Source organism: Staurois parvus, unplaced genomic scaffold, assembly GCF_062004578.1.
Source record: "Staurois parvus isolate SC_StPar_1 unplaced genomic scaffold, SC_StPar_1.0 ptg000953l, whole genome shotgun sequence".
Lineage (NCBI taxonomy): Eukaryota > Metazoa > Chordata > Amphibia > Anura > Ranidae > Staurois > Staurois parvus.
In genome coordinates this window covers 508,608-531,943 of record NW_028318749.1, presented here as the reverse complement: position 1 = coordinate 531,943, position 23,336 = coordinate 508,608, and the positions used below count along the sequence as shown (strand labels likewise).

The 23,336-nt window shown below is 43.5% G+C and overlaps 1 protein-coding gene across 11 annotated transcripts in view; it reads left to right on the top strand.

Annotated features, from left to right (window-relative positions):
• The window catches only part of LOC149441721 (epsin-1-like), a 119,604-nt gene that overhangs the window by 59,464 nt on the left and 36,804 nt on the right, over window positions 1-23,336 (top strand). For 4 of the 11 annotated variants that reach the window (XM_089656968.1, XM_089656970.1, XM_089656969.1 and 1 more), the window contains 4 exons: window positions 4,958-5,091; window positions 7,781-7,822; window positions 7,972-8,043; window positions 23,107-23,193. In XM_089656968.1, coding sequence (XP_089513094.1) covers window positions 4,958-5,091; window positions 7,781-7,822; window positions 7,972-8,043; window positions 23,107-23,193 — 335 coding nt within the window. The remainder of the gene's footprint in view (window positions 1-4,957; window positions 5,092-7,780; window positions 7,823-7,971; window positions 8,044-23,106; window positions 23,194-23,336) is intronic. The other 7 variants (XM_089656972.1, XM_089656978.1, XM_089656975.1 and 4 more) reach the window with 5 other exon arrangements.

Genomic DNA, 23,336 nt, shown 5'->3' with positions numbered 1-23,336 from the left:
GTAGTCCATACAACAGCTGATAAAATAAACCCTTCTTTCCCTTTATGTCAAAACCCCTATCAAAGTTTATTATTGATTGGTATCTGCAGGCATAATATACTCACTATTTTGGGCCTTTCAAATTAGAATTCCACCAGTGATCCCATACCTGGGGTGCGGTTCTGCAGTTTTAATTATTTTTGGGCCTTGTAGAGGGCCTTTATAACTAGTAACCATTTAAATTAAATATATATTATTTATATTAAATAAGAGGAATAATATGCATCTCATTGTTCTACCCTTTTTTATTGTTGATTTTGAAAGTTTAAATTCTGGATAATGGCATGTTTTTTGTTTTTTTTTTTGTTTTTGTTTTTGTTTTTTTTCTGGATTTTAATGCAAAATTCAAAAGCAAATTACTTAATTTCAAAGCTTTCTCAGTGGAAGGCTCTATTTTAGGGGGTCAGGAGATTAATAGCAGTTTCGCTACTCTGCCTGGACTCCTAAGACTTGGTAATATTGTAATCCAGGGCTTGACAAATTTGCTTTGAATCTAGGAGCCAGCTGAAAAAGTTAGAAGCAAGTGTTTTGTTTTTTTTTTTGTTTTTTTTTTTAAGTGTAGTGTGGGTTGTCAGCCCCCGGGACTTCACGCGATGCGATTTGACACGCGATTCGGCAAGACTGCAGCACGTTTTAGACACCATTGAAAATAATGGCACCTGAACCTGCGTTTTGCGATCCCAAAATGCCCAGGTGTGAATGGAGTATCCCTGGTTCACACGTTTATGCGATTTTGGATTTGTTTTGAAAACTCATAGATTCACGTGACAGGCTAGATATTATTTGTTCCTATTGAGGTGGTTCACACAGATGCGATCCACACACATTGTATTTTGAGTGCAGTTTTGAAAAGGGTCCGGTTGATAGCAGCGGGATCCATTGGCTCCTGATCCTGTCAATCAAATCTTATGACAAGGTAGTGGGGGTGGAGTTGAGCCTTGCTGTCTGCATCAATGGGAGCGAGCCTGAATGTGTGCTACCATAGGAAGTGACTTCCTATGGTGGCACACAGATGAGTCGAGAGTGCTGGCGGAGGCCCCCAGAAGAGGAGGATTGGGGCTGCTCTGTACCAAACCATTGCACAGAGCAGATAAATACATTTATTTCATTTAAAAAAAAAAAAATTGGAATCGTTAATACCACTTTAACTACTCCCCCTTCTCCCCACCAGCAGATACTGAACTTTTTTGCTCTTGTACTGAGCTTTTCTGCTGCCATGAGCTGAAAACAAGAGCACTGTTAAGCTCCATCTGACTTGTCAAAGCTTGGACTAGGGCTATGGACCTCATTCCTGGTGGCTGAAAAGAGCTGCACATGAATACATGCTGCTACACTGAGTGCCAAGTGACCCTTTTCTACTGCCCTGCATTGGCAAAGGAGAGGGCCACTTTAAATCCACTGCCAATTTTTTTTATTTTTTTTTTGCTTTTTGGTCCTAATGGGGGTGATTTACCCAATTTCTTGTTTACTTCTGGCAGTGTTTTCATGGAGGCAAAGTTGTAGGAAATTTCTGTGAGTGAAGGAAATGGCCAATATACTAGGGTTGTAACCATTCTCTTTCCAATGCAGAACTTAAAAAAAAAAAAAAAAAAAAGAAAAGAAAAATAGGTTAAAATTAGCATACAATAAAAATAAATTGGTGAAGGGTAGGATATTAGAGGTATAGGCAGCTGAACTATGCAGTTTTCACAGAAGATAACATCTGCTTTTTTTTTTCCTCTTCATTCGAATTGCCAGAGTTTGACAGGTTTGCTTAAAAGCATTTCTCTTTCCTGACATCTGTAGCAGGCTCTCGGCAAGCTCATACTGGGTGATGTCGCAGAGGGTATTAGGTTGATAACTGATTCTGATGCCCACTAATATTTCATCCTTGCTAGTCGACTGCCCAGAGCGTTAAACTAGAAAAATTCCAATTCCTGGAAAGCAAATATTCCAGAATACTACATGTGTGTTTTAATATCACATGAGCTGTTTTGGTTTAGCCCTGCGTTCTGGTATTATTTTGCCTCTGGGCCTGGTTTATCAAAAATAAGTAAATGCATTTTGTGTTTTTCATGGTGACCAATAAGTTTTCTCTAGGGTAGGTTCAAAAATGAAAGCAGAGATCATCTAAAAGGTGGGAGCTATTGCCAGCACCATCTCTTTTCCTGTCATTTAGGGTTTATGATCTCCCCCCATTAGTTTAAACAAGCTGGCATTGTACATACCTTCAGGTTTTCACGGTTTATTGTAGAACATAAGCAGTAATGAGTAATTCCCATTATGCTGTGCCTCACCCTGTGAAAAGACCTTCAGCCTTTTTAATCTAATCTCAGTATATTTGTTGCTATGCAATGATTGGCACTTTTTTTTAACCTGTTTAAGAGTAAAATTTAATTATCTTACAATAGCTTTTTTTTTTTTCTTCTTCTTTCTTTTTTTTTTATTTTAATAGAGATCATAAACAGACCTTGTCTGTATACCGGACCAACCTTAATTCATTTCTGCTGGAGGCCATGGAAAATATGGAACCTACTTACTGGCCAGTAGAGGGTATATTCTTACAAGGATTATACTGACCATCAGTTAGAATTATTCCTTAAAACCCTCACTGGTGGGCTGTACCCCTAGCCATATGCTGGCTGTGACCCTAATCTGTCAAATTGGGTTAAATCTCTTTGAAGAGGTCTCTCAGCTGCAGTGATGTATCACTTATGAAGTGTGTGGTGGATCAAATGTCTGGACTCCTACGCTTCAGCTGTGATAGCTGCTGGAACATCTAAGCTTGGGTGTTGTATGGGTCTGTTGTCCATACATATGCATAGAGCAGTCTGGTTAAAGTACCGAGTGTTAGAAGCTGTATCCCAGGAGCACCTGACTCTCTTGGTCTTGCAGAGATGACAACTTGTCAGACCTACCCTTGACATTTATTATCAAAGATGACAGTGTAGGGTGGAGCATTCACCTGCCTCAACATGAGAGTTCTATTGAAAGGTCTGCTGATTCCCATCCCTTTCCTTCATATACTTCTGGGGTAGGCATGACCAAAACCTCCATTCTTCAACCACCCTCAAGGCTGTCAGCTGGAAACTTTCTAAACCTGAATAAGTCTTGAATGACAGTGTACCCTCACTTTAATAAGTAGAGAGATGTTAATCCATGCTCTTGGGAAGTTTTTTCTTCAGTCATCCAGGTACAGAGAGTGCTCTTTTAGGTTTACTAGCTAGTCGATTGCCTCTGGCATTCTCTTCAGCTGATTACCCTCTCCATTACAGTCCACATCCCTGTCCTTCTCCAGAGGGGCAAGATTCATGTAAGGGAATCTAGCCCCCATGCCCTGCTTGCCCTGGTTAGGATGCTTTTCATGTCATGTACCTTTCCCCTATGGTCATGCTGACTTTGTGGGATCAAATCCTGGGTTTCTTAGGTTAACTCCAAAGCAGCTGTTGCACTCTCTAAAGGTTCTGTTGACCCAGGTTGCTCATTGGGTTTTTCCATGGAAAGTATTACCTTTGCAAGGTAGTTGCCTGTTCTGACAGCTTTCCTATCTTCCTTGAATATTATGTGATCATTTTAGTTGAGGCTTAGAGCCTTCCTGCATAGACTGGCTTTTACGCAGACATTGTGTCTAGGTTCTGCAGTCTGGTGCTTTTTTTTTTTTTTTTTTTTTTTTTTTACATTTTTCCCGCTCCTTGTTGGCTAACTGCAGATTCTGGGTTTCTCCCTGTGGGGAAATAGGTTGGTTGATTGTTTCTTCCTTCTGGCAAAATCAGGTTGACCATCTTCATGCTTTTGGCCTATGGGTTCGGTGCCCCCTCCTCCTATGACAGCTCGGAGTCATTCTTCTCTGTTTTTGCAACCATCTTTTTTTTGTAATTGGGCATCACACTCCATTCTCCATCTTCTCCTCCCAGTCTTGTTGTTAGACTGCCCTCAAGGTGGGGGGTTCAGCCTCATCCTGCATCAAATTTGTGAGCTGGCCCTTCAGGTAGCTCTTGAGCTGCAGGCAGTCCTTGTTTTGGTTCACTTTGGGCCTGTTAGCAGTCCTTTGTTTTTTGACTACCCCACAGTTGGTCTGTTTTTGGACATCCTGACATCTAATGACTTACTGCAGGGGTGGGCAACTGTGGCCCTCCAGCTGTTGGGGAACTAAAAGTCCCATCATGTCTCTGCCTTTGGGAGTCATGCTTGTAACCTTAGATTGTACGCCCCTTGAGGGTTAGGGACTGATGTGAATGCGCAATATATATGTGAAGCGCTGCGTAAATTGACAGCGCTATATAAGTATCTATAATAAATAACTCAGTTTTGCAATGCCTCATGGGACTTGTAGTTCTACAACAGCTGGAGGGCCACAATTGCCCACCCCTGACTTACTGCATCCCTCAATGAATGAAGGGGAAAAAAGGATTTTTGTATTACCCGTGAAGTTATTTTCTTAGAGTACATTGAGGAACACAGGTCCTTACCCATCTGTTTGTAGCAAGCAGTCACAGGAGCATGAAGACAGTCAAGACACACTTGGAACAGGATGGGTTATCTTGGGCTAGCCTACAGATTTTGTTTGCCGTTGTACTGCTGCCTGCAGAAGGATAGAACATCTCAACAGCTATCTACCTCCTGGTCTAGTGACATGCTGGGTCTCTTCCTCTTCTTCCTGCAGCATCAGGAGGCGATCCTTAATATTGCAGAGAACACCATGCAGTGTCATGTTGGTGCTGTCCTCTGCATCAGTCTGTGAGCCCAGGGCAGCTTGATGCCATGTCATTGACACCCTGGGCTCATAGGATGCAATATTGAGGCTTTATACCCTTAAGATAAAGTCTACTGTTACTGTCTGCTTATAATGTGTAATTTTGGTTACAGGTAAAGTCAATTTTAGTTTCCTTATTTTGTGTTTTTTTTCTATTTTATTTTCCTTTTTATTGCATGTTTCCAGCATCTTCTGCATCAACAATGAACCCAGCAACAGAAGCAGAGCAGGCATGGCCTCAGAGCAGTGGGGAGGAAGAACTGCAGCTGCAGTTAGCTCTGGCCATGAGTAAGGAAGAAGCGGAGCAGGTAAGAGCAAAGGTAAATTCACACCGGACCTACAAAATAATTTCTCAAAAACTTTATTTTATTGTTATACCATTATCTTGCCCATAATAAAGTTATATTGTTTTCAAAAGATGTGATGTTTTTTTCCCATATTATGTTGATTATGATATTTAACACAAACTGCAACCATAAGTGAACATATTTTATGTTTTTGTTATGTAATCCATTAAAATGTACTTGATTCTTATAGTGTTTGTGAGCTTTACCGCATACATGTGGACACTAATACAAAGCTGGCACCGTATGTTTCTTGGCACATATCTTCAGTTGCAGGCCCTGTACCTCCAGCACTACTTCCAGCAGTGCAGTGTTGAAGTTAGACATTCTCCACCCCACGAATAAATGCATCATGCATAAAAGCCTTTCAGTAGGTCAGACATTGCCAAGTGGGAGGCTCTGTTTATGCAAATAGCGATTCTCAGAAAGTTGCATTTATATAACTGATCTGCTAGGGTACTAAGTGGTACTGGGGAGCAGAGCCTGCAAAACGGTACATGTATGCTAAATCCCTACGCTGTGATCTTTGTGCTGGTGCTATTCAGATAATGACTGAGCGGGTTCCTTTTGGGTCTGTAAGAACTGTTTTTCTTTATAGTTACCTTATGACCTAGTTTCTGCAACAATTTTGACGGTACTATTTTACTGGGATCAGCCTAGGTTATAGGCATCAGTGTCTCCAAAATGTTGTGATTAGGCTCCAATTTTGGAGTGCTTCAATGTACATCAGTCATGTTGAACTTCCAAATGCTGGGAGAAATTCAGGTTATGGACTGTTGCCATTGCTGAAGACATGCGACTTCAAAGCCATACTGGTGTGAACCAGGGCTTAAATATAAAAAAAAATTGAATATAATCCTACATTAATTTCTGTTTATACATCTGCCTAAAATTCAGCTTCAACTCTGTTCAGTCCATTCCATGCATTCTAATATATACGTATGTATTACCCTTGATGTATAAAACCTGGGTTTCTTTTGGTTTTATCCTGTGTGGCTTTTAAATACTAAAATAATGGTCAGGACAGATCCAGGAACTCTTACAGGTAATTCTCCCGTCAGAAGTACAAGACTCTAAGAAGCCAGCTGTTGTCAGTCCTGGTGTTAGTTTCTAATTAAAGTAGTGAGATTACTGGTTACCATTTTAAATTGAAACTAAAGCTGTCCACACACTTGATCTTGTTTTTTCAGCTTGCTGCTGAAAAAAAAAATCCAATATCAATCCGTGTATAGCCAGCTTTATATTTGACCCATTGTGGTCCTCCTTTACCCTGCTTACCCCTTTTAAGTCATTCTTAGGGATCGTAACCTCCTGGTCACGCATGTGGAATTAAGTAGGTTTGATCATTAAGATGTAGAACTTTGATTATTTTGGCTTGTGGAATGAGCTAACATTTTTACAGTTTTTCAGACATGCTTTCTAATTGTGTACAGTGATGTTTCCTACTTGTTGAAATTATGAAAAATGTTTGTTTGCTTTTTCAGGATCTCTTTTCAGGTTTTTATTTTTCATCATTACGTTTATTAAACTTGAATTTCTCCTGTACACCTAAAAGGTTTTCTGCAGATGATTTACTGTGCTCAAATTATCTGTCCACTTCGCTGTAGACCTCAGTATCTGCAGTGATTAAAGCTGAAGTTTAAACTGCTTATATTTTGACTTCTCTGGTACCTACCTCCCCTATTCATTAACATGGTAATACATATTTTTAATCAAATCCTCCCATTTTCATTATATACCTTATTTTAGATCCAGTGATGTTGGTGACTGTGCATAGCTTCCAGAAAAGATCATAAAACCCTGCCTCAGTACATTTCTTAAAAGCCCTCTGCCCTGATGCAAGCAGTGGGCTGGTTCTTGGGAGGGGGTATGCAAATATAAAAGTGTGGTGATGGGTGGGTGTCAGTCTTGAGAAGTGGGTGTTCCTGAGCAGGAGTTATTTTCATACACCCTAGGAAATGCCCATTTGTGATGCTGATCCTCCATGAACTGAAATAGAATGAATGAAGGGACAGTAAAGCTGGGGAGCAAAGGGTTAGGTGATGATGGGACATCCTCCAGACAGGAAATGAGGTGGGCTGTATCAGACTTGCAGAATGGTGAGAAGCTCAGTGTGCAGTAAAACCAGAGCAATTTCAGTTCAGGAGCAGATCCCTTTACAACTGGGCAAGACCAAAGGTAGGACTGGAATTCATCTTTAATTCCAGTTACAGTAAGATGACGGTTACAGTTCCTTTTTGGACCAGAAGAAAGTCCCTACTTTTCCCTTCTCCAGTTTCATAAACTTTTGTTCTTCTACCCCTTACTTCTTGTTACCAGCATGTACCATTTTTTTTTTTGCTGAGGTTTGGTTTACCTATCTTTATTTACATTTAACTGTTGTGTTTTGTTCTTCTTTTGGTTTTATGGCCACAGTATTCCCAGCTTCAGCCTTTCAAATTCTGCCTAGATTGTTTAACAATTGATAGGTTAGTAGGCTTTTATGGCTTTTTGTTCTCTCTAGCTTACCACATGTTGGCAACCAATTGAAATAATGAAATAAAGTACTATGGAAGGTTGGCATTATTTAAAGAATTCAATCTAGTTTTCCCCTCATAAAATTTCAAATGACCAATTGAACATTTCAATTCTGCCATACATAATTTACAGTATTTTTTTTGTTTAGATGTGTCCAATGTCTCTTAAAGTTAGAAGATCTGAAGCTGAGGTATATATGGCAGTTTATGATGTTTTAACTCATCTGTCCTTATTTGCCTATATTTTCCCCTTCCCTCCATGTGTTATATTTTTTTTTTTGTGGTTCTTTTCCCACCATGCTGGTGTGTCTTGTGCTTTTATTTTGTTTTTCTTTCCCAGCCCCCTGCTGCGTCCGAAGACGAATTGCAGCTTCAGCTTGCACTTAGCTTGAGCAAAGAGGAACACGACAAGGTAGAGCTAATGCGTTTTTGTAACCAAAACCAAAATAATTCTAATAGCAAATATAACAATCAGTCCCCTGACGGCAGTCTGTCCATTGTGCTGTTGTTTTTCCTCCAATTCTTGAAAAGACAGGATAAACGTAAAGGTTCTAATTAACCCCCACTAACCCCTGTCTGCCTTCTTTTGCTGATCGCTAACTTGAATGGAGTTTGAGAAAAGATCATATGTCTAAGTGTTCGTCCACACCAAGACTTGTCTTTTAATTTTGGTTAGATTACAAGGGAGATGCATAAACCATCTCCATCTCCCATGAAAACCACAACAAATTCTTTTTCTTCCATTTACATTCTCATGGCAGACATTTTCATTTTGTCATTAGATTGTAATGGGTGAATTTAAATGCAAAATTTCAGATACAAAAGCCTGGCGAGTAAGTTTGTTGACCATCACTTAAACGAGCATGCAAATTCGAAAAGACATTCAACCAGGTCTTAAATTTCCTTTTGATTGAAAGCAATCATAGGCTGTGCTGCATGCTTGGTGCAAACAATTTATGAAGGATGTAATTTTTTTTCATTGAAACAATTGTTTTATCATATGACTGATATATGTATGACCAGTATGAGACTGTTGTTCAGAACTTGGGAACACTCTTAGTGTTGGGAAGTTATTTAACACCCAAGTTTAGTCAGTTGTTGGGTTTTTTTTTTCTTTAATATCCACACATGGGACATTACCTCCACAGTGGTAATTTTCTAGTGCTGCGGGGTTTGTTAGAATAGAGGGACCTGTCAAGTGCACGCCTCAAAAGTGTCACCTGTATCTGCTCTATACACCTACCTCCTCCATACTTAGAAGCTGTTCTATAGCATCTATGAATTAAAAGCTATGAATGGAATAGACAGACATTTCATTCATCCGCCCATCCTTAATTCAAAGATTTAATGCATATAAGCTATAGTGTTGTAGTACAGTGGCTAAGCGGCACTTCTGACTAGCAGCACTAGGATTGTTGGGTCAAATGCCAACCGCAGCACTGCTTGCCTGGAGTTTGCATGTTCTCACTGTGCCTGCGTGGGTTTACTCCAGGTACTCCAGTTTCCTCCCACACTCCAAAGACTTGCTGGTAGGTTAATTGGCTCCTGTCTAAATTGGCCCTAGTATTTTTCTGTATGAATGTGAGTTGGGGACCTTGGATTGTAGGCTCCTTTAGGGCAGGCACTGATGTGATTGTACAATATATATGTAAAGTGCTGTGTAAATTGTGCTATAGAAGTACCTGAAATAAATAAATGGCACAGTTTCTATGTATGGAGGGGGTGGGCAGAAAGAGCAAGCTTAGTTGACACTTTGACAAGTACATTTGACAGGTCCCTGATCCAAAACACACTGCAAGAGCAACCCAGGAGCTTTTGAAGGAAAAGAAGTGGAATATTTTGCAGTGGCCGAATCAATCGCCTGATCTCAACCCAATTGAGCATGCATTTCACTTGCTGAATGCAAAAGTAAAGGCAGAAAGACCCACAAACAAAGAACGACTGAAGACCGCTGCAGTTAGAGCCTGGCAAAAGCATAAGAAAGGAGGAAACCCAGTCTTTGGCAATGTCCATGGGTTTCAGACTTCAGGCAGTCATTGCCAGTAAAGGATTCTCAACAAAATATTACAAAGGAACATTTTATTTATGATTGTATTTAACTGTCCAATTACTTTTGGTCCCTTTGAAAAAGGGGGGGATGGCTACTCTTAAGAGCTGTAATTCCTAAACCCTTCCTCCAATTTGGATGTACATACCCTCAAATAAACCTGAGAGTGTGCACTTTCAGCCTGTATCTATTATAACTGTATCCTGAATATGTTTTAGTAAATGCCTGAAAAAACCACAATAATGCCTGTGTCCAAATATATATGGACCTAACTGTATGAGGTGAATAACAATAAAGTGTAGCGCAACAGACTAATATCTCATATAAAAATACATATTAAACAATAATTAAAGTCCCATGAAAAAGCCTCTTATAACACCACTGTGTATAAGATGAATCGTCTCTCTTCTTCAGTGCCAACCACGCCACCACCATTAGGTGAAAAACCTGCTCACCTCACTTTGACCTCATCAATGGGTCATTATGCGCCCAATATGGGGACAGACTTGTGTACACCCTATGTAGTCTTCCTCCAGCTCCTCTCCCGGCACCGCCACACTATACACTCCTCCAGCTGACCCTGTCCTATAATATGTATTTTGGAAAACAGAAAAGTGGAACCATAGTGGTCTCTATAAAACAATTTATTTGCGGCCAGATTAAAAACTTACAAAATGTAAGAGCAAGCCAGCATATAATGTTTAATTTTGTTACATGGCTCACCACCACGCTCTCCCAGATGGTCATCAGTTCAAAACTTGTAGGGCTCAGCTCCTTCCACCTATATGCGTTACGCTCCAGATTCGGGCTTCCTCAGTAGGCAGGGAGCTGGCAAATGTGGAGCTCCAAATGTGATCCAGTTAGTGTTTTTTCAAAACGAATGGGCTCCAACTGCACTGCACTGAATCGCATGGGCATGCTACAGGAATGCGCTGCCTAGTGTGAACCTAGGCTAGGATGCCTACATATGTTTTTCTATATAGTAGGTGTGATACTCTGGTGTCGTCAAGCTTTTGGCCATATAGTGTATCCCAGTACTGTCTGTAACTGCCAGTGGTGTTATTGCTATGGAAGTAGTATGAGTGACGCAAGTTAGAAAATAGTTGCTCTCTTTCATGGTTTTCAAGACTGGCACCCAGTTTTGTGACACTCCCAAAAGGCACCGCAGAGTGCAATACAGCATGCATTTCTAAGTTCTATATGGGAAAAATTCCATTAATTGACTAGTTCATACAGCATGTAAGACTTTTCCCCAGTGCAGTACGCTTGTTGGAACTGATCCTATTGGAAACAGTCTATTTTCTATTCAATACAACTGATGAGAAGTAGCTATTGTTGCATTATTTATTTATGATATCTGAAGCCCTACAGCCACTTTGCTGCTTTCTTTCTTTAAATCTGTATGCTAAATATTAATTTTGCTTTGATTTACTGTAATTTGAGCTTTTGTAATTTCAACGCCTGTTGTGGATACGTTGTTCATTCTAGCAATTAAGAACCTTTGGTGCCTTTTTGTATTTTATGTGTTAATTAACCATGCTAACTTAATCATGTCGCTTGTGTGTTATGTATAGACTTCAGTACTAATTATTCTGAAAGGCTGTTGTGACAGATGCAATGTGTTCTTGTTTTGAGGTTCTATCTTCTGAATCTATTAAAATATTGAATTGAAAACCAATATATCATGAATGAAGGCATGTTTTGTGAACTTTCCATTAATGATGTAAAGAAGTAATGTTGTATGTGTGTTTTAAATCTTGGGTTTCTTGATCTCGGAAAATGGAAATAAAGGTAAGTGTTGAAAGATGAGTAGCCCAATAAAATTCAAATATTTGGTATACCGTTTTTGTTGTCATCTGAGATATATCAAAATGTGGATTTTGCTAAACTTGATCACACTTTTTTAGTCCATATTAAATTTGTTACATTTTAGTCATTTTCTGCCAATTTAGCTGCCTGTGACATTTATCCAGCATACAGCTTGAAAAATGTTCACCTTTTTGCTTGTTGCCCTATTGAATCTGTACACTTGTCATACACAACTGTAAAGTACTTTTAGTTTTGAAATAATTTTCAAGGCTTTTCTCCATGTGTATGTAGGCTGTTTACAGCTAGGTCATCTTTATTGAGAATGACGGAAGGCAAGTGGCCTATCTTATGCATATTTTAGTTATTCTGCTGCTGGGACCTTATAATTCTGTTATATCCCCATTAAAGCTAGTGCTCTTTTAGGAACAAGTGTTGAAATGCTTATATTTTCAACACCACATTTCTGACACTTATGACCACTTATTTTAGAATCACTAGAATTCATTTTATCACTTAGTAAAATTACATACACAGGCTGACATTTCTAACAGGGAACTAGCGTTGACACATAGGAAACAGCTCTTTTTACTGTGTTGTTGGTTCTTAAAGGACAACCACATCTTTGTTTTAAATGTCAATATTGTAATAAGCCTGGCACACTTATTAATTCAGCAGTATACATGCTATACCTTTGTTCCAAATAAAATTAGATTTTTCCAAGGTCCACCTAACTTAGAGAATCTTCAGTGTGTCTTCTCCCCTGAAAAAAGATAAAAAATTAAAGCGGTTGTTGACCCTTACATGTACCAAGTGATGTGACTAGCCTTAGGTGATGCACCGAGATAAAACAAATCCTGCCTTCTCTTCTCTACATTTGTTCAAATCACAGAATTTATCAAGCTTGTTTGACTGTTCAGGAAAAAGGGGGCGGAGAGCTGAAATTAAACTGTAGAACTCAGGAGAGCTGATTAGAGGGGAGAGACACCCCCCCCTCCCCCCTTTCCACGAACAGAGCTCAAGCTGTCAACCTGTTGGAGGTCCCTCCAAAGTCACCATTTTTCTCCTAGTGTTAAGAAAACTTGTCAGAAGCGACTCATACAGATAGTAGAGAAAAGGGGCAGCCGACATGTACACACTATAGAGGGATATGCTTTGTTCATATTTCATGTCTGAAGTTCACAACCACTTTAAAGGTCAGCAGCTACAAATTCTGTAGCTGCTTACTTTTAATATAAGGACACTTGCCTGTCCAGGGATCCAGCACCGTCCTCACCCGAACTGGTTCTCCCGTCTTCGGGTCCTCGGCACCAGCAAGTTTACGAATGGTATCTGTAGCTGTGAATTCTAGCAACTTCACAGCCAGCTTCCAACTGCGCATGCGCCTTGTGAAAAGTCCTGCAGCTTTTTGGGACCTGTGACATGTCCCAGAAAGCTAGAGGGGGGGTGATTTTGGATTAACCATTTCAATACCGGGCAATTTTACACTTTCCTGCCCAGGCCATTTTTCACGTTTCAGCGCTCTCACACTTTGAATGACAATTGCGCGGTCATACAACATTGTACCCAAACTAAAATTTTATCATTTTCTTCACACAACTAGAGCTTTCTTTTGGCGGTATTTAATCACCGCTGGGGTTTTTATTTTTTGCTAAATTAACAAAAAAATACAAAAATTTTGAAAAAAAAAACAAATTTTTCTTTGTTTCTGTTATAAAAGTTTACAAATAAATAATTGTTCTTCATTAATTTAGGCCGAGATGTATTCTGCTACATGTCTTTGGTGAAAATAACCCAAATTAGGATGTATTATTTAGTTTGTAGGAAAGTTATAGAGTTCACAAACTATGGTATAGATCTGAAAATTGATCAATCCTGAAGTACTGACAGCCAATCTAATTTCTTGAGGTCCAAGAATGTCAGAATAGTACAGATATCCCCAAATGACCCCTTTTTGCAGAGTAGACAGTTCGACGTAATTCATAAGAGGAATGGCGAGTTTTTTGAAGTTGTTTTTTTTTTTTTTGTCGTAATTTTTCGGAAAATGAAAAAATTAAATTATTTTCACTTTTTTTTTTTTTTACATACTTTCACCAGTGCAGTACAGCGTCATCCTATAACTGGCATGGCGGTGAACAGGGACACTGACTGGTGACAGTATGAAAAAAAATAAATAAATATATATAATTTTTTTTATTACTTTTTTTTATTTTTTTTAAGATTTTTCTTTTTCATATTTTACTATGACCAATGTAGTACAATGTTACCATAGTAACATTGTACTACTTTGGGGAAGTGATCAGTATTTATTTTTTTTTACACAATTTGCTTATGGCAAAGAATTACTTTGCTATAAGGAAGCATTTACCTGAATGAAATCGATTCATTCAGGTTTTTTTTTTTTTTTTTTTGTGCTATGCTGTGATTTGGCCACAGCTACTCACATGACATGTGCATGTGACCTGCTGTGACCATTCACAGCTAGGCACTAGTATACAATGGATGGCACGAATGAAGCCATTCATTGTATACAACTGTCATGTGACCTGCTGTGATTGGTCACAGCAGGTCACATGGTACCGGCAACGGGGGCCGGTACTCAGATCTGTCATCGGCCGTGTCCGAGGTACACGGCCGGTGACAGATTGCGCGGCTCTGCTACCGTGTGAACTGCGCATGTGCGGGAGGATGCCAAATGGCGTGCACCCGGAAAGCTAGGGCATTTTTGCGGCCGCCAAACGGTCGGACGGCTAATGATTAAGTACCACTTTTCCTTTTGTTGCTTAAATGAACCATATCCCTGACCAACGTCAATAACTAACCATCCATCCAGGCTTACGTAGAGCAACAAGTACACAGGAAGTTTTGTCACATGCTCTTCAAAGTGGTTCTAAACCCCAGGAATGAAATATGAACAAAGAATATCCCTCTATAGTGTGTATTTGTCTCAGTTAAGAGTTCAAAGTGTCATTTCTGTTGACTGGTTCATTTCTCTGCTATCCGCATAAATCAATTCTGACACATTTTCCTGACCGTAAGAGAGAAATGGTGACCGGGGTGGTGGCTCCAGCAGATTGACAGCCTCAGCTTTGTTCCTGTTTGCTGTGTGAAGGGGGCTGTGTCTCTTCCCTCCAATCGGCTTAGAGATCTCCTCACTAAGCTCTGCATTGTGTAATTTCAGCTGTACACTTTTTTTTTTTCCCCTACCGTCTTTCAGGCCAGCACTCTGAGAGACCTCGGCTCCTCCCCATCTGAGGAAACACCTCCACCTACAATAAAAAAGCTCCACTCCCCTCTGACCTCAGTTCAGGTGTTTCCTCCGGTGGGGAGACACGAGGAGGCGCAGGGCAGACGATAGGGGAGCCGAGGGCCGGATAGCCGGCTGAGAGGCCCGACGCAGCCGGGAGTGAAGGCCGGAGTGTCCGGCTGCATATCCTCCCTGGGCAGGCTGCGGGCAGTGAGAGTGCATCCCGGGGGACGGGACAAAGCACTTGCCTGCTCTTCGCCCCCCGACCCTCTCCGGCGAGGGGGGGCGTCGGGGTGGCCGTGGTGAGATCTGGGGAGGATCGGGGGGAGTTCCGCTCCTTCCCATGCTGGCGGTCTGAGGACTTTGCCGGGCCGGACGTCGGGAGACGACGGTTTCCGGCGGAAGGGGCGGGGCTTCGCCCAGGGCTGCGACTTCCGCTTCCGGTCGCGGCCCTCACACCACGGCGGCGCGAAATTTAAAAAGGCGGTGCGGTGCACAGCGGTCTGGGGGACAGACCAGCGCCAGGCGACCACCCTCCGGTGCGGGATGTCGGAGGCACCGGGACCAGGAGATGCCAGCACCAGCCAGTCACAGGTAAGGTGCCTCAGTGGAGGCCTCCCCTACCTGTTGGCCCCTAGCAGTGGGAAGGTGGGGCAAGGGGTCTGCGGATTTGCAGGCCCTTTTTTGCTCTGCCAGGAAGGAGCAGGGGGGGGGGGTGTTTAGTGTTGGACTGATTAGGCTTCCCTCCTCCCCCCTTTCTTTTGTGTCTTTCAGGGCAAGGCCCGAGCTAAACTTAGGCACCAGGAGCCCAAGCGGAGATGCCCTTCCTGTAAGGAAGTTTTGAAAGAACCTTGGCGAAAGGTTCTTTGTGGCCCATGTATACAGGGGTTGGTGAGGGAGGAGAAGCCGGAACAGGGGGACCTAGCCAGGTCAGTGAAGGAGTTGGCTACCACCTTCGACTCCTTCAAATCCCTCATGGAGAGGTTTGCCCTCCCATTACCTACACTTCCCCCCCCCTCCCCAGGTAGCTTTGGTGAGTCGTCGGGAACCCCTTATGACCGGGGAGGAACCAGTGGGGGACTCCCAGTCTGAGGAGGAATCGGCGGGGGAGGGTCCCTCGGAGGAAGGGAGGGGCCCCTCTGGGTACAAATTGACTCTAGAGGAGGTAGATGAGCTCCTGGGGGCTATATACGAAACCCTGGACATTAAGGAGGAGGTTAAGGCCTCATCTCTCCACGACCAAATGTATCAGGGGTTGGAGGAGCACCAGCACAGAATATTTCCTGTGCATGACATTTTGGTGGACACCATTAAGAAGGAGTGTCAGGACCCGGAAAGGAAGCCGTTCTTCTCTACGGCGTTGAGAAGGAGATTTCCGTTTTCGGAAGACCCGGAGGCGGTCTGGAACAAGAGCCCTAGACTAGACGCAGCCTTTTCCCAAACGACCAGGAGAACTGATCTGGCGTTTGAGGACATGGGGGTCTTACCAGACTTATTGGACAGAAGGGCGGAGTCTCTCCTTAGGAAGGCCTGGGACTCGACCCTGTACAACCTGAAGCCGGCCATGGCTACGACAGTGGTAGCCAGAAACTTAGAGTATTGGCTTACGCAATTACAGGCCCATATTGTGGCAGACTCTCCCAAGGAAAAAATCTTGGCCTCTTTTGAGACCCTTTTGCAAGGAGTTGGGTATATTGCGGACGCTTCCGCAGAGTCGGTGAGGTTGGGGGCCAGGTCTGCTGCCCTGACCAACTCAGCCAGAAGGGCGCTGTGGCTAAAAACATGGCAGGGGGACATCACTTCGAAAATTAGGTTGTGCGGGATCCCCCTCACAGGAGACTGTCTGTTCGGCCCGGGGTTGGAGGAGTTATTGGACCGGACAGCTGATAGGAAGAAGTCCTTCCCCCTCAAGAGGAAAATGCAGGAGGGGGGGACACGGAAGGCCCGCCCGGCAAAAAGGCTGAGCCTGCGACCGCCTGGTCAGGGTAGGTCTGCTGGACAGAGAGGTAGGGGAAGAGGGGGAGCGATTTTTTTGCCCTCCTGAGCAGCCCCAAAAACCAAGGTGACTTGGTTCCTCCTGTGGGGGGAAGATTGGCGGCATTCCTCCCACAGTGGAAAGCCGTGGTCACCAGCCCCTTCATTTTGGATGTCATCCGAAGGGGTTAACGGTTGGAGTTTCTAAGGCCGCCACCCGAGACTTTTCTGGTGACGACCCGTCCAAGGGATCCGATGAAGGACGCGGCTCTGGTGGGCGCTTTAGAGATTCTAGAGTCCCAGGGGGTCATCTCCAGGGTTCCGGTAGAGGAACGAGGGAAGGGAGTTTATTCCCATGTGTTTGTGGTTCAAAAGCCGTCTGGGGCGTTCAGACTGATTTTGAACCTGAAACCCCTAAACAGGTCTGCGTTCCCGGAGGTTCCGCATGGACTCCATTTTTACAATCAGGTCCCTAATACCGCCAGGTGCATTCATGGCATCCATAGACTTGAAGGACGCCTACCTACACGTGCCCGTGGCGGAAGCCTCTCAGAGGTTCCTCAGGTTGGCAGTGGGGGGGGGGGAGGAAGGAATTCGACATTGGCAGTTCAGGGCTCTTCCATTCGGCCTTTCCTCCTCGCCAAGAGTATTCACCAAGGTTCTGTCGGAGGCACTGATTTCTATTCGCTTGAGGGGGATTTCAGTGGTGGCCTGTCTGGACGATTTGCTGCTCTTCACAGATTCAGAGGCTCACTTACGGCAAGACCTGGTTATAGTGAGGGGCCATCTAGAAAGCTTGGGGTCGATTTTGAATCTGGAGAAGTCCTGCCTGGTACCTTCTCAGAAAGTGATTTACTTGGGCTACGCTCTAGATTCGGTGGACCAGAAGACCAGCCTGACTTTGGAAAAAATCACCAAGTTGGAAGCCGGGGTCAGATTACTACAGGGGAGCGGGTCGATATCCATGAGGCAGGCCATGTCGGTACTTGGATTACTGACAGCGTCCATTCCGGCAGTTCAGTGTGCAGATCTGCATATGCGTCCCCTCCAGTTGTGGATCCTGAGGGTTTGGGACAGGAGGAGTCACTCCCTAGAACGCAGGGTCCTGGTTCCCCCCAGTGTGAAGAGGTCTCTATGGTGGTGGAGGAGATCGTCCAGCATAACTCAGGGGCTGTTGTGGTGCTTTCCGATATCCACGGAGGTCACTACGGATGCCAGGGGCTGGGGAGCCCACCTGGGAAATTTGGTGACTCAGGGGGAATGGTCCTTGGGGCAGAAGGCCAAATCCTCAAATTGGAAGGAATTGAGGGCAGTGTGGGAGGCTCTGCACTCCTTCCAGGCGTGGGTCACGGGGCCAGCACGTGCGTGTCCTAACGGACAATGCCACGGCAGTGGCTTATATAAACAGGCAGGGAGGGACAAGGAGCAAGGCCCTCGGAGCCTTAGCGGCGACACTGTTGTCCTGGGCAGAGGTGAACTTGGCGTCCCTGTCTGCGATGCACTTAAAAGGGGAGCTGAACCAGAAGGCAGACTTCCTGAGCAGGACTCGGCACAGGGAGTCGGAATGGGCCTTGAACCCCAATGTCTTTCAGGAGATTGTGCGGAGGTGGGGATCCCCGGATGTGGACCTTTTTGCCTCCGGGAGGAACAACAACCTCCCAAATTTCTTCTCTCTATCCCGCTGGGACGGGTCCAGAGCGGTGGACGCATTAGGTCAGAGGTGGGACTACCGGCTTTGTTACGCCTTCCACCCGGTTCCCTTGCTCCCCCTGGTCCTGAGGAAATTCAGGACAGAGGGGACCTCGTTAATCCTGATAGCTCCCTTCTGGCCGCGGCGGGCGTGGTTTGCGACCCTAAAAAGTTTGGCCTCTCGTCCACCCTGGGAGCTGCCACCAATAGAGGATTTGTTAACACAGGGGCCGGTTCTTTGCCCCAGCGTGGGAAGATTACGGTTAACGGCCTGGTTTCTGAGCAGCAGCTCCTCTTAGAGAAGGGGTTCTCACCTAAGGTAGTGGCGACATTACTGGCCAGTAGGAAGGAGGAGACCCAGGCCATTTATGGTAGGGTCTGGGGTTGCTTTACAGCCTGGTGTGACCGGACGGCAGTGGCAACCCATAGTTTGGTTTCCGTGTTGGAATTCCTGCAGGCGGGAGCGGACAAGGGATTGTCTGTCAGCACGCTCAAGGGCCAGGTCTCGGCCCTCAGTGTGTTCCTAGAGACGCCCCTGGCCAGGGAGGAGTTAGTGAGTAGGTTTTTCAAAGCTCTGGTGAGGCAGAGGCCTCCGAGGTCCAGACCGTTTCCGGTGTGGGATTTGGCCAAGGTGCTCGGGGGGGATGACTAGGGCTCCGTTCGAGCCCCTGGAGTCCTGCCCGATAAGTGAGCTCACCATTAAAACGGCTTTTCTGGTGGCGATTACCACGGCGAGGAGGGTGTGCGAGATGGAGGCTCTCTCGATCAGAACACCTTATCTCCGTATTTTTTCGGACAGAATCGTTTTCAGACCGGACCCGTCCTTCATTCCGAAGGTAGCTCGGAGTTTCCAGAGGGAACAGGACATTGTCCTTCCCTCGTTTTTTCCTGACCCGGTGGGGGTAGATCAGGAGAGGTATCATTGTTTGGATGTAAGAAGGTGCGTTCTCCAGTATCTAGAGAAATCTAGGGAGTTCAGAAGCACCGAATCCCTTTTTGTTTTTTTTAAGGGGGCTAGAAGAGGCAAGAAGGCGTCTAGAAGGACGCTGGCCAGCTGGCTGCGGCTGGCGATTGCAGGAGCATATCAGGCGGAAGGCCTGGAGGTCCCGGAGGGTATCAAGGCACATTCCACCCGAGCGGTGGCGGCTACCCAGGCAGAGCTAGCAGGGGTTTCCCCAGGGCAGATTTGCAGAGCGGCAACATGGTCCAGCTATGACACATTTGCCAAGCATTACAGACTGGACCTGGTCTCGGTGCAGGAGCAGGACTTTGGTCGTAAGGTCTTGCAAGCAGTTAGCCCGCCCGAGGAGTGAGTACTCGCTTATCCTCTCAGAGTGCTGGCCTGAAAGACGGTAGGGGAAAAATCAAGTTACACTTACGGTAACGTCTTTTCCAGGAGTCTTTCAGGCCAGCACCGGTTTCCCACCCGTGTTGATATTGGTTATGTGAAGATGGCTTATTATGATTATGTTGTCTCGCATTGTGTCTCCCCAGGTGACCGGAGGATGCTTGGAGAACTGAGGTCAGAGGGGAGTGGAGCTTTTTTATTGTAGGTGGAGGTGTTTCCTCAGATGGGGAGGAGCCGAGGTCTCTCAGAGTGCTGGCCTGAAAGACTCCTGGAAAAGACGTTACCGTAAGTGTAACTTGATTTTTTTTTCTGAACTCTCAGACAAGCTTTATAAGTTGAGCACTTTTGAATGGATGTAGATAGACAAGTACAACTTATGTAATGGAATTTGTTTCATCTCTGTTTTTCACATGAGGCCAGTCACTTCACTGGGTATATTTTAAGGGTTTACAACCACTTTAAATCCCAGCATGTAATACACCTGAAGAACCTCGCTGCTACCTGTTCCCCCATAGTGTGACCCTCCCACCTGTTAGCTGATTGGTGAACATGCTGAGAAGATTTAACCACACTGAACTGAAGAGTAAGGCTGGCCATACACTTTACAATTTTCTGTCCAATTTCTGCTCAATTTCCTGTAGATTTACCTTCAACTATGTAGTGCAAGGGCCTGCCTAATTGGATACAATTGAAAGTGTTGTTAGGTTTGACCTCCTATTATATGGTTTTTGGTAAATCTAAACCAAAAATCTCAAGAAAATTGTATAGTGTATGGCCAGCCTAACACATCCATCTCTGGCATTAAACACTTGGGTGAAGCTGGCAATGCCAATAAGCAAACAAGATTTTATTAATGTTTTTAGAGTTTTAACCAGTTGCTTCCCCTCTGGTCATCCCACCTACCTTTTTAGCCATTTGGTTAGCTTGGTTTACCCATATGCATTGAATGCTGGGACTTGTATAGCACAGGAAAGTACTTTCTGTGTACTTGTTCCTCCAAAGGACACTGGATGGTCAGTTAGTGATGTTAGTAGCCACCATTTTAGTTGCGTTAAGGAAGAGTTAGTGTTACTAAACCCACAACAGTAAAATCAGTCCGTATATGCGGTAAAGCATGCTTGTTATCCTCACTGAGGAACCCAAGGGGTTAACTCTGCATTGTGTAAAAAGGCTGTTTTGATCCTGTCTTCTTTGATCCTCCCATTCTTCCACAGTCCCCAATCCATCTGCTGATATAACAGAGCCTTGGGGGCAAGCTGTGCATGGAGTTGTGTTTTTTTTTTTTTTTTTTTTGGGGGGGGGGGGGGGGGGGGAAGAGTCCATGTGATCAGCACAGGGCCAATCAGCACTGTCCAGACAGAGGGTCATGGGTCCTGCAGCCTCATAGGACATTCAGGGTAGAATGAAAACTCCTCCTACAAGCTTTAACCAGTGCATTGCTGGACACTGATAGAAGTTAAAAGACTGCTCTGACTGCTGATTAGAAAACATATTTAGCAGTTTGTTTACTAAAACATTTACATTTCTATGTTGTGTGTAATGTGGGAGACCAGATATAGTGAATGCAGGGCCCTGGGGTTAGTAACACTTTAAGTAGATTGTAGGAAGTCTTAAAGTGAGCCTTTAGAACCACTTTAATTTATGTGAAAACAAGTTTTAGCATTTATATTCCCGTTGTAATAAGTGTGCTAGGCTCATCACAAAATACATTTTATAAAATAAATGTGTGCTTGTCCTTTAAAGTCTTTTATTATGGTGTAGTATTAGTTAGGTTCATGATTGTGAACTACAATATATGTTCTTTACTGGTGCAAGGATTTAATGGTTTGCATGATAGTTTGACATCCACACTGGTATGTAATAATTGGCAGACCATTTACACATCATTCATGTGACTGTTATTTCCTCAATCCTTCTGTTTTATGGCATGCTTAACTGTTAATTATTACCATCAATTGACCACTTGGCCTTCCAAGCACAAAGCACTGGGTTTTTCTTTTATTACATTAAATAGACTGTGCAACACTAATGACAAATGTGCATGTTAAGAATTATTTGATAATCAATAACAAAGACCGTTTGGAAAGGAAGTAACCCATGACATCCAGCTTTAAACTGGAACTAAGTTTTCATTTTTTTTTTTTTTTTGAGTGAAGAAGAGTTAGATCCCTATCTGCCTTTTAATGCTTTGTGTACCTGTCCCCTCAATTCCATGGGCATTGTTCCATTCTTAAACCTTTGGAACTTCTGATTATTGCAATACCCTACTAGTCATTGCTGCTTCTTCACTGCTGTAAAACCTCACAGGATCTAGGCGTAGTCCACTGGGTCTGAAAGCTATAACCAAAAAATAGAATACTAAGAAATACTGAGGCTATATTAGTTGACTTTCTATTGCAGATTCTAGTTATCTTGCTGTCCCTGGCTTCATTACTTTGAATCACTGACCTGGTACAAACATCACATGTAGTCAGAGTATGATCCGCATGCTTAATCTGCACACTTGTTGCAAGCTTTCCCACTTTGCATTATCTAGCTAAATAAGCCCAGTTGTGCACTATACATTGAGGTGCTGGCAATGGCATCCAATTAGATTTGACCTTTCATTTTTCTACCAATGGTTTGAAAATGATGGCTAATTGTTTTGTAACCCACACCCCCAACCCATTTCGCTCACCCTCCTCCCCCCCCCCCCCTTCTCCCTGTCATATTTTGTTGTACACAAAGTAAAGGGTTTTTTCCCATCTAAATTGTTTGGAAATTAGATTTTTTTTTTTTCCTTTTATCTATCCTTTCCAAACTATTTGGTATCAATACATTTTCACCAGAAGCTGCAATCTTGCTACATGTTTAAACAGTTTACTATATCCGTATACGGTATAATTCATTTGATTTAATTAGTAATTCTTTGTATTATATTTTATCAGATATTTTAAAGGCAAATGCAAGTCAAATTTGGACTTACAGTTCAGCATAGAATGTTTTCTGCAAACACGCCTTTGATTTCTGAAAGCTTCAATCCTCCAAGTGTGCTAGTTATCTAAAGCCCAGGACCACTCTATTTTTATTCAGCTCTAAACTAATTTTGGATTCCAGAAACTAGCCACTCCAGTGATGGAACTGCTGTACATTTTTAAGTTGCCAGAACAGGCTTGCAGGAACTTGTATAAAATTATGGAATATTTGGCTGCACAAGAGTAGCTTGTTCCAGTGAGGGAATGCAATTTAGCAAGATTGCTGTATTCATACTTCTCTCAGAAAGATCATAATCTCTGTCCATATTGTTAAAGTTGATGATAGTATTGATTCTACTTTATATGCACTGTCCAAAGCGGCTTATTTACAGTATTCTTTTTCATATTAGGAGGAGAGAATAAGGAGAGGGGATGACCTCAGACTCCAGATGGCCATTGAAGAAAGCAAGAAGGAGGCTCCAACCAAACCGGAAGAGGTTAGTTCAGTTTACCTTACCATTTCTGCAGGATAATAAACAGAAAGGGGTGCCAACCCCAATTACTATCAGGGAGAACCAGCCCTCCAAAGTGTATTAACATTCTATATGAATCAAATCGCAAACCAAGGGCGCTAGTCCCA